Genomic DNA, 11,363 nt, shown 5'->3' on the forward strand with positions numbered 1-11,363 from the left:
ATACTGATACTGACCAGCCCACCATAAAACAAATAAAACACAACAACACACTCAGACACACAACACAAAACTGGGAGATGGGACATCCAGACGGCCAACTACAGCCTTATAAGGCTTGCGGTCTTGAGCCGCATCCCAGTATGCTAGATAATGGTGCCAGAGCCTTATTTAGCCTGCAGGCTGCTGTCCGCACACAGCTATGTGCTGGGACATATCTGAACGGACTACTGATGCTGCCGGGCCGTCACCCCTGTGGCTCTGTGGATGTGTAGCAGCGATGTAGAGCAGAGCTTCAGCTCCCTGCTGTGGTTCACTGCAGCTGGAGAACCTTCACATCATCTGTCCAACCCGTCATCCCTCCATCTGCTCACCTCACCCGGGGGCTTGCCTCCTCTTTCTTCCGATAGATGAAAAGGAATCAGTTTGTTTCTCTTCCTTTGGGATAAATATCCTATTGAGATTATTTTTCCTGTGCAGGAATGTTTTATCTTTTTGTATTTCTCCCAAAAAAAAGCAGAGCAAACTGTTACAAAGGAACAGACGGTGAAGACAGTGTAGGGTAAATTAAGTTAAAAAAAAGTTGGCACCAACTCGTGTTAAAGAGTTTATACACGTTCAGGAAAAGCAGATTAAATTAAGTTGACGTAGAAAAACACGTCAGATGTTCTATAACTGAAGAAAATTGAATAAGTTCAAGTGAAAGCACGGAGAGAGGTTGAAATCTCACACCTCTGCAAATATTTGTTTATGGTTTTCCCAATTTTTTGTAAAATAATAAACTCAAATTTATCTTTCAGAACTTCACTTAGTACTTTAATTTCTATTGAACGGACTGGGTCTTTTTTCAAAGTTTGCCTAAAACCCCTCAGTCACTGTGTGTGTGTGTGTGTGTGTGTGTGTGTGTGTGTGTGTGTGTGTGTGTGTGTGTGTGTGTGTGTGTGTGTGCGTGCGTGCAGTGAAAAGGCTTAGGAGGCTCAAACGTTCCTCAGCCTAATGCATGAAACAGACAAACTATAGTAACACGCCATTTGGGTTTCATTATGAGTTGTGTTTCAACTAATACGGAGTAAAACCATGTGCACAATTGGATTGTCCAACAACCAATCAGTACCATTCTTTGTAAACAAAGCCATGGTACACCCATGGTGATGCAGATGTTTTTCTTCTGTCCATCAACACATAAAAACCGCCCAAACAATTTGATTGGCACTTCAGATCCTTGCAGGAGCATCATCTCTGTCCAACGCAGAGCTTCCACACACACAAACTTTATGCCACAAAAAATTATCCTCACCTTGTGTACGCCATTGTTGTCTGTGATGGCCAAGGAAACTGCAGCTGTTGTTTCTGGGACCAATAACACAGCATCATCGTTAAATATTGCTAAGCCTTGATCAGTGTGTATGGGTTAAGTAATGATACTGCACGTGAGACCTCTAGCATTAGCACCATAGCTCAGAACTAACATTCTATCCTCCATCTGAGACAACACTTTTTCAAAAGTTGCACACTACACAAAAAACTGTGCAGAATGTACAGTGTACTACAACAACACAGACTGAAGAATTTGAAGAATCAGAAATGAAAGGCAATATGTTTTAATGGTGCTGTGATTCAGTAAGGCCTTACAGATTTATGACTTGCAGCCCCGTGCAAACCATATTTACTACTTGCACTGTAAAAGTGTCTCCGCCTCTATTGTCTTCCTGTGTCCCTTATTCTGTAAATATAATTCTAAACCATTTCTAAAAGCTTGTTGTTCCATGCCAGTTCATTCATCTTTGCTTAAAAAGCCTATAAATAAATCAGGCCGTCTGTGCTTTAACCTTCACCGTGCTTCTTTTTGTGCAAAGCACAGAGGCAGTGATGCTACACAATGAATCTGGAGCCCATTGTAGAAATTTCCTGGTCTAGTGCAGCTCTGTTTTCCAACGGCGTCATTTTAGCCCTGAGCAGAGCGTTCTTTCTCTTTCTCTTTCTCTCCCTCCTACTATATGTGTCAGGCAGGGAGACAAATAAGTGGCCAGACATGTTTGCGCCTCATTCTCCTGGCCCTCCCTGCGTAACCTCTTATTAGGGAACCAGCAGAAGAATTGATCAAACGCAAATCCTACCTCTCTCATCATTACCTGCAGGTACACACCATCATAACTGAGACAGCGGCTACTAAGGAACGACGGGGGTGGAAAGGAGGGAGGACGGGGAAGGAGGTTCTCCTTCCACAGAGCTAACAAGCTCCTTCCTGAGAGAGACGAGTGCGCGGACGTAGGTTGGGGGAGGTATAGGAGATGTTGGCGGGAGGATGAATGGATGGGGAGGAAGGGAGACGTGCTGTAGAGAGTCAGCTCGTGATAAAAGGCGAAGGAAAAGTGGAAGCCAGTGGGGACATTCTGAAAAGATGCAGGGAAAGAAGTGGGGAGAAGTAAGAAGGGAGTGTAGGGGAAGTAGAAAGATTTGCACCATTGGTCTTACAACTGAAGAGGTCTAAGGTGAAGCAGGAAGCATGAATAATGCAGATATCTGGCTGCAGAGCTTTGCCCCAACCAGGCGAAAACACGGGCAGACAGTTGGGGTTACATTGAGGTGGGGAGGAGAGACACTCGATTTCTTCTCATCCACTTTTACATCTGTTAAGAGGCTTATACAAAAGCGGGGAATCTGCTAACACAAAGGCTCATCCTGCACATCGCCATAATTCACCTGCTGCCAGGGCTTTCTGTGACATTTTGATTACGGAATGCTCTGTCAGAGGACGCACACTGGTTGGGAGACAGGCACAACACGCATAATTCAGTTAGGAGTTTACCACCAGTACATGACCCATGGATAAATGGTTATGACCTTATTGTGAGATTATAGCTGTGAATGATTTTTCTGACATCAGCGGAATATTAAATTGATTGCACAGTGGATGTGGTCAAATACGGACGTCAGCCTCGGGTCAAATTATGTTGTTTTCGTTCTTTTTCTTTCCACAAAACCACAAAGGGTGCCGCAGGGTTTAGGCTGCAAATCACCACAGCCCAGGCAATTTCGCAGCCGTCTGTTAGCCGCAGGTTCAATTTCAGTTATCTGTGGCAATGGAGAAAGGCTAGATGGCAGACTGTGGAGGCTCGGGATGCCGAGGTTGGGTTGAGTAGCAATTGGTATTACATCCAATGGACTGGCTACCATGCTGTATTTAGCTTGTCCTGATAATGAGAAACATGAAAATTCTGAAGGTGACCTCTGGTGATTTTTTGACATCAAACTTTTCCCCCATATCCCCCCTTGACGCTCTTGACATTTTATTTAGATCCTTAAAGTCACACATCCTTCCAGATTTCAAGAAGTAATACCCCTGTCTTTTGCATTGATAGGAAATCCAAATATATGAATCACCTCCACCACCAGAGTCACCTCCACCTCCACAGATTTGTTGCAGTAGAGTTGCCCTCCTCACCTGAAATAAAGTATGACTCCACTAATCTAAGAGGAAACTGTGTATAATTCTGTCTTGAATATGGCTCTGTTTAATTCAGCTCAGCAGGTGACATTGATTAAATAGTCACATGGTACATTTGGTACAGTAAATACGTGTAGGACATTTAAGAAAGAAATAAACCTGGAGAATTTTATATGCTATTAAAAGTCTAGAACACCTGCTAAACAAAATACTACTGCTCTTCAGGACATCATTGTAAAGTTTGCAGTAACAGTTCTGACTGTTGACTGTATATAAATATGGACAATGTGTCCCCACTTCCTTGCATTAGCACAACACTGACGCAGTTTTCCCAGGGATTCTCTGCATTACGGCCTTAGAGTGGAACTGTGTTATCGATCCCCTGCCCACATTTCCACCGGACCCACTAGCATTTTTGTTTGTGCTCTACCTCCACCAGTTACAAAGAAATGTTGGATTTTACACTGTACTTGTCCATGTTTATTTTTTTTCTCAACTCACGGAACTTCATGGAGCAGAGTGGTTGGAATGGGAACTGTCATCATGATGTCACTTCCATTCTACAGCATCGCACAACTAACTAAAACGAAATTTATGCACAGTTGCCTAACCATCAGTATTATATTAACTTAACTTGAGCATACTTTATCCATTAACCATACTTGAAAAATAAATGAACAATTTGTTGTGTATTTTAGTGTTTTAGTTTAGTTAGTAGTCTAATCCACTAACGTAGAGGGGGTGGAGCTTATGACCTATACTGCAGCCAGTCACCAGGGGGAGCTCCACTTGCTTTGGCTTCAATTTAAAGGAGACGTTCTGTCATCCATCATTATACTGACACATTTCACTCAGCACTGTCGACATCAAAATGAAGTTAGTTCAAAGGCAACCCTTTCATACACTTGTAACCTGTTTCCTTGGGAAAACGAAAGACAAAATGACTGATATCTCCAGACTTGAGCAAATAAAACTCATTCTGTCATGCACACCGCTGGGAATAAACCCTTTTAAATTGACATTAGCACTCTCTCAGTGAAAGTGCTGACCAACTGAACCAGAGTAAAAGTGAAAGGAATTCAAAAGCCCCCGCATGTGTTCATATTGTTGCAGGCTGGTTGCTTTAGGAAGCATATCTGAAGGGAGCTGTGTGTATGTGTTTGAATGTATTGTAGACACAGCGCTGGCTCAGTCCTTTCTTTGTCAGCATTGCAGCATTATCATGTACCCCTGCCTCCAGCAGAAAAAAAAAAAGTTTTTGAACTGCTACACACAGAAACTACCTGAAACAACGCACAAGCTGCAGAAGCCGATATTTGGGTTGATGCTGTTGTAATAAACAGTTAGAAAAACACACAACCACCATCAGTAATGTTGGTGATGGAGCCTTAAAGGACTTTTAGATGCGTCATCCTCACATTATCTTTATGCAGTTGTTCCTTGTGTCCTTTTCTATTTTTGGAGAGTTTGACATGTATAAAGTTGTGTGTTTGGCCCCCAGGGCTGGATTCCTACATTTCTTGTACTCTTCTTATACTTCCTGTTCCATCTCATTAGCTGAGTTCACAGTGCTTCCCAGTGCCCGCGAGAGGACAGAGATTAGGCTTAGAGGATCTCTGCCTCCCCTAGTCACATGGGTGCTTTCTTCCAGCCGCTTGTACAACGATAACTTCTATACTTATGTAACTTATATTCTACTGTAAAACTCAGGCCCTGGATTGGCTCATGAGCACCCGATGAGCAAATCTGTGTCTGCCAGAAGGGCTCTTGTGAGTCTCATAGTTAGAGACGTTCCACAGGATGTGGAGTTGCTGAGAAGACTGTGCCCTGAGAAGATTCATTATTTCAATTTCCCATGGTTATTATTGTCGAAAATTTGCTATTGCCTTTCCCTGACCCCCTTTCCTACTCTCATTAATGTGCACTTCTGGTGATCAAATTGAATTTCAAGCGGAAAACAAAAAACAAACAAAAAAAAAACATCTAAATTGGATGGAAATGTATCCATAGACGCATTAAAGTCCTGGTCAAAATTCTGAAGGGTGCGCCAACCCCAAGGTATTAACATGGACAAAATTAATAAATAATCACCCTTTAATGTAATTCTCAATGAACTTGTAGAAGCTGATGCGATTAAAAACATTGCGAGCATTAAAAGATCCCAGTCTCTGTTCACTCATGTTGTCTGCCCATCCCCCCTACCTAACCAACTCATTGACTAGTAAGCTGTGCTTCAATTAGTTCTGTGAGTAATTAGATACAATCAGTATTTGCCTAGTGAATACAGCATTACCTCTGCTACATTATGATTTGAAATGTGTTCTGAAGACAGAACCAAAAATAGATCTAGCCCAAGGGAGCTAACTAACTAACTAGTGGTCACTTGGATGCTGAATAATAATCCAAGCTCACACACAGCCCTGCTCCATTAGCATCTAGTTACTAATAATTCTAACTTTGCATGTCAGAGGCCCCGAAAAACTGGGCGTTACGTTAGAAACCACATCATCTGATGCTAGTCGCTGAGTTCCCAGGTTGGCCAGGAAGTAACATATTGTTGTGAATGAACTAAGTCGAGTTATCAAAGTTGCCCCGTTCTCACAAAAACACGCTAACCTTACATTATGGGGCATTATGGGTAACTACGAAAGTGCATTGCTGCCACGCCAGTGAAAAAATAAAAACAGATTGGGTTTATATTCACTATCAATATTTCATGTAACATGAACAGTTACATACAGATCAAGCATAACCTAATGACAACCTTCCTAATATTTTGCCTGCCTCCAAAGTAGTTGAGTCATAATCAGTTTGTATAATCTAGTGAATCTGGAGGCAGGTCAACAGCTTGTGCATGTTTTTTTCAGTTGTTCCGAAACCGTTTTTGTGCCTGTGTCAGGCTGCATCCTGCTGGGGATGGCTGCTGCCAAGTAACATCCACATGAATGTCGGGTGCACTTTAGTCAGATGTATGTCTCTATGACAGATACTTGTTGATCTTGTTGCTCCTGCTGTTCTCTCCTTCCACTTTTTCTGTCTCCATTCGGGTGGATTCAAGCTGATGAGCCCCTCCATATGAGCTGGGTTCTGCTCAAGGCTTCGTCCTGTGAAGGGAGTTTCTTTTCTTGCCTCTGTTGCCTTCATGCTTCCTCTAGGGGTTTCAGACTGGGTTCTGTGAAGCACCTTAAGACAGTTTGTATTGACATTACGGCTCTATTGGTAAAATTGAATAGAATTTAACTGGATGAATGTGTCATTTTATTTTCTTGTGAGATAACAACAGCCTCGCTGTAACTTGTCTCGTTCTTTCCTTTCAGTATCAAGATGGTTCTGATGTGGACCAGCGGTGACACCTTTAAAACGGGCTACTTCCTGGTCACCCAGGCTCCTGTGCAGTTCTGGACATGCGGGCTGCTGCAGGTCTTCGTGGACATCACCATCCTGTTCCAGGTTTACTACTACAGCCGCTACCCGCAGAAACCGGTGTCCCACACCGTCTCCCACACCACCAGTGCCAAAGCCCTCTGAGAGCCTCTACATTGAAGCAGCAGCGAGGAAGCACTTTTTGGAGGGACTGCGGAAATGTATAAACATACAGGAGTACCAAAGCACCTTGAGACGATGCAGGCTTCTCACCTTCACCCCCGTGTATACACCAAGGCACATACACATTCATAAATAAGGGATAAACACGCACAGACACCTGGGGGGTGTTGTGCCGGCAGCGGTCGCCGAAGGACAGTTGTTACACAGAAACTCATGCTTTTTGATTTATTCAATATCCTCCTGATGTCTCAATGCGGCAGGATGCATGCAGACGTCTCAGAGAATATACCGTTGACTCAACCTGTGCATGGGGAGCATATTATGCACACACACTAACTCGCAGTACATGTAAACTGCAACTGTATACACTGAAATCTGCGCTCAAGGAAATGTGGACGCACCGTTGTCGTCCACATACAGTGATGAATGTTGCATGGACCCTCTGCCTTAACACAGACACGCGTCTGAACACTGCTTGCTGCATTACCAGCAATATAAATGTCCTGAATCTTAACCTGCAACATTACTGAATGTACAAAATGGCATTTCGGTGTTTTATTGTGCACCCAACATGATATGCTGGTCAGTCCACCAGCTGTTGGACAGACGGTCACCACATGCTCTGACACTCATTGTTGTGGGATTAAAGTAAGAAAACAGAGGCAATCAGAGTGTACCAAAGGAAGAAAGGGCCCCAAGGTTTGAAGATGCAGTCCACTGGCTTCTAAAAAAAAAAAAAATGGTCATAAACATTAGTGGCCTTGAATAGAAAATGCAAACATTTTTGTACTAAAGCTGTTGATGACATTTTGTATGTTCTGCTTCAGAGTTTTTATTCCACAAATTCTCCATGTGCTGATTTGAGAAAAACCTTGCTGAGAGTTTATTTATTCTCTCCATAAACTCACAGGGGTAGCTCCTGCTGAGCTCTGTCATCGCACCAGAGTCTGTGCTGTTCCACAAACACAACAGAGACACGTGCTTGTTGTGTAGTTTGTTCGCTGTCCTCTGTACAGTCCACGCATTTCTGCCCGGAGCTGGTGATCAAATGTGGTGATAGTAACCCCAAGCGAATAAATGAATTAATGAATTATCTTGACTGTCATTCCGGAAGGATACATCTTGTTGATGAAGACCGAATTTATACCACGTGTCATAACTGAAATGATTTAGAAAGGTTACACGCTTCTGGTTTTGTTAGTACTTTGTGATACATTTGTGCAGTATTGGCAGAATAATAAGAATGACTGTTATTTTTACCTGGGAGAGCTCGTGTAGTATTCTGAGGTCTCATGATGGCCTTGCAGTCATCACAATATAGTCTATATAAGATTTTTTTGGAGGCCTTCGCGCTCCAGCTCTTTTTATTATTACATTTCTTGAGGGTGCTGTTTATGTGGTTTGTTTATGGAAAGCTGGAGATATTTGGGTCCGAGTGTTCATAATTCCTAATATCTCAGCCCCAGGTGATTTATAATGAATCAAGGCTCATGTAAATGAGCGACATAAATTGTTATTCTGCTTGTAATTATCATAAATATGGGTACTGCACCACCATACCCTCCATCCACGGAACAAAGTGAAGCCAAACTATTGCAGAAATGGGCGCCGCCATCTTGTTAAGGTTAGGGCTAAGGGGTGACAGTCAGGTACCATGGCTCCGCCTCCTACCCTAAACTAATGTGAACACAGAGCCTCAATTGGAGCCTACGTGGGAGACCTATACAGTTGTAAGCTTGCTCTATTTGTGCGCGGAGTTGAGGCTAATTCATGCTACAGCCACTGAGGGACGTGGATGATGAAGTGCTTTGTGACCAGTCACAACTGTGCGCTCTGTGCCGATGCAACGTCTACTTACATTTCTAGAGAGGTGCATGATTGCCAATAGATTTTTTTTTGCTAGCGTTCTCTGTTCACTCGCTGTATGCTCACTGTACTGTATGCTGCTGGTTAAAACTATTCAACTAGAAACACGTAGTAACAGCTAGTTGTCTAGACTGGTTAGCTTTTTCCAAAAGGCTGCTTGTGCACTTGCCGGCCACAGCATTAGCAAAGGTCAATCAGGCGTTTATTTATTACGGGACAAATCATTGTACTGCTTGGAGTGGGAAATTATAAATCACATGGTCAAATCAAACAGAAGTCCTCAGGCTTGTTTTTGTAAGTCCTTTTAGCCATAATATCGTTGTCATATGCAAGTTAATAGCTGAGATTGTGAGTACGGTGTTCGGTATTATTATTGAACATGAGGACCAAAGCACAATTTGTAATGAACTGGAATTATTCCTTAATGAAGTGAACTGTATATAGAGGGATCAGTGAAAACCATACATTTGCAGCCGCCACGTGGGCAAATCCATTAGCATCCTTTAATATCCCCGCTCAGGACTCCACATCAGTGTGTGGCCAGGTTGTACGCCATCTGTGTTTTTTCATAAGAAATTAATTTCCTGTTCGGGGACAGAATCAGCCTCGTAACGCAGTGAGGGTTTTTCTTTGTTGTTTTGTAATTTCTCCCTGGGGAGAGGAGGGAACGCCAAACCAGTAGGCCTGTCAGCCCCGCAGTGAACTGTGCGCCAGAGAAGACCTAATTCTGTCCTCCTCTTCGAAGCCTCGTGAAGCGGGAGAGTTTCCTTTTGTACCTCTGGGACGTGGCAGATAGTTTCCTCTGAGTTAGTTTCTTCTAAATATTAAAGACATGGGAAGAGAGACCTTGGTATCTCAGTAGCTGAGGTTACCTTTTTTTGTGTGTTTACATCTTTTAGCTACCCTATTTATTTTATCCTTTTTAAGGTGTAAGGTATTGTACATTTGTTCTTTATCCTGACGGTGGTGAGTGTGACTGTGATGCGGGTATTAATGTGAGATACCTTCTCCAGCTTCTTGTTGAGCTTAACCAGATCAAGTTGACTGCTTTATTTTTTAATTCTAGTATTTTACTTAATGCATTGTATCATTTAGTTTTTCATGTGAAGGTGTTTTCCCATAGAAATATCCAAGTTTTGTATCGCCTTGTTTGTGAAACTCATACCTAGTTACTCGATGTACCAAAATCACCATTATTGATTATTATTTTTTTTACATGTTTTTTGTTTTTCTATTATTGACTGTAACTCACAAGACTTGAGGCTGTGGGAATGCTCAGTATTGTTGAGAATCTAACGTGGCATTTTCACCCAATAAAGAAGACACGGAGAGGCTCGTGTGTCTTTCTTTTTTTTTTTTTTCTTCCTTTTGATAGAGATGTTTGTGTCATTTGCGCAGACGTCCACAGTCACCCTCGTCATCCGTGCAGGTCTGGCAGACATCACTTGTCAAAGGAGGAATAAAGCCCACTAGCCTTGGTCCTTCTTTGGGCTTTGGAAATGTGCCATCAGAAGCACGCGCACATAAATTGCTAGGCTTTCAAATGAAGCTCTCTACTGGTGCAGAGAGGAGGCAGTCCGCAGATAATGGATGCACCAGATGAGAAAGGGTGAAAAGATGGATCCGAAAAGGCGTTTTGTAAATGCGGAGCGAGATTCATAATGTTCTCTTTCTAAGGCTTTCACTGCACCATTAACCAGGATGCATCTGTCTCAGAGATTAGCCATGATTTGTACACTGGCTTTTCATTTTTGTGGACGCAAGTTGTTTGACTGAATTAGAATTAGAAATCTGCACAAACAAATACCGCATGAATGTCTTTTCTGCCGCACACATGTATAATTCAGACCTAGCATTCAGGCAGAGATGTGTTTACACTTAATTTGATTTAAACTCAAGGTCAGCAACTCGTATGCACAACCTTTCAAATATTTCTTTTTATTGTCTTCGGTGACTTGGGGAATTTGAGTGGGTGCGTGAGAGAGTTTCTCTCTGAGAGAGACATGTTTGTAAATCCCCCAGTGCTTTCTGTACGTTTTAACAGCATCACTTAATATCTCTGCATCAAACTAGGAGCGACAGGAAGGATTCCTCCCAATATACTCAAATTTACTCGGAAGAACTTTCTTCAGTTTATTAAAGTCAGTGACTCTGTTGTAGCCTGAAGAGAGTCTGGAGCTGGGACAGAGCCGCATGTGACGGCTAATGGACTGATTCATTTGGCTGCGTAGAACAAGATGCAACCAGATCTCAGAACTTGTGCTTCCTTTATTTCAAATTTTATAACTGTATGTTTCACGTTTTAACTGACTAACCAGTGTCACATAATGCTGTCTGGATGACATGCTGTGGTAGTTGATAGAGAATAAATCTCAAATCCACTACATGGATGAGAAGAGGTGGAAATCCAGAATCACTTCGCTCAGCTCTAGGCAGTCACATTTTAATCAAGTCTCCTTCCTAAGTGAACAGTAGATGTTTTATTTAATAATCGGCCTTGTTAGAG

At 42.5% G+C, this 11,363-nt stretch overlaps 1 protein-coding gene across 2 annotated transcripts in view; it reads left to right on the forward strand.

Moving 5' to 3' along the window:
• The window catches only part of LOC125020452 (solute carrier family 66 member 2), a 29,866-nt gene extending 19,678 nt beyond the window's left edge, over positions 1-10,188 (forward strand). For both annotated transcript variants that reach the window (XM_047605792.1, XM_047605793.1), the window contains one exon: positions 6,763-10,188. In XM_047605792.1, coding sequence (XP_047461748.1) covers positions 6,763-6,973 — 211 coding nt within the window. In that variant the 3' untranslated portion in view covers positions 6,974-10,188. The remainder of the gene's footprint in view (positions 1-6,762) is intronic.
• Positions 10,189-11,363: the final 1,175 nt, after the last annotated feature.

Source organism: Mugil cephalus, chromosome 14 (genome assembly GCF_022458985.1).
Source record: "Mugil cephalus isolate CIBA_MC_2020 chromosome 14, CIBA_Mcephalus_1.1, whole genome shotgun sequence".
In the NCBI taxonomy this organism is placed as follows: domain Eukaryota; kingdom Metazoa; phylum Chordata; class Actinopteri; order Mugiliformes; family Mugilidae; genus Mugil; species Mugil cephalus.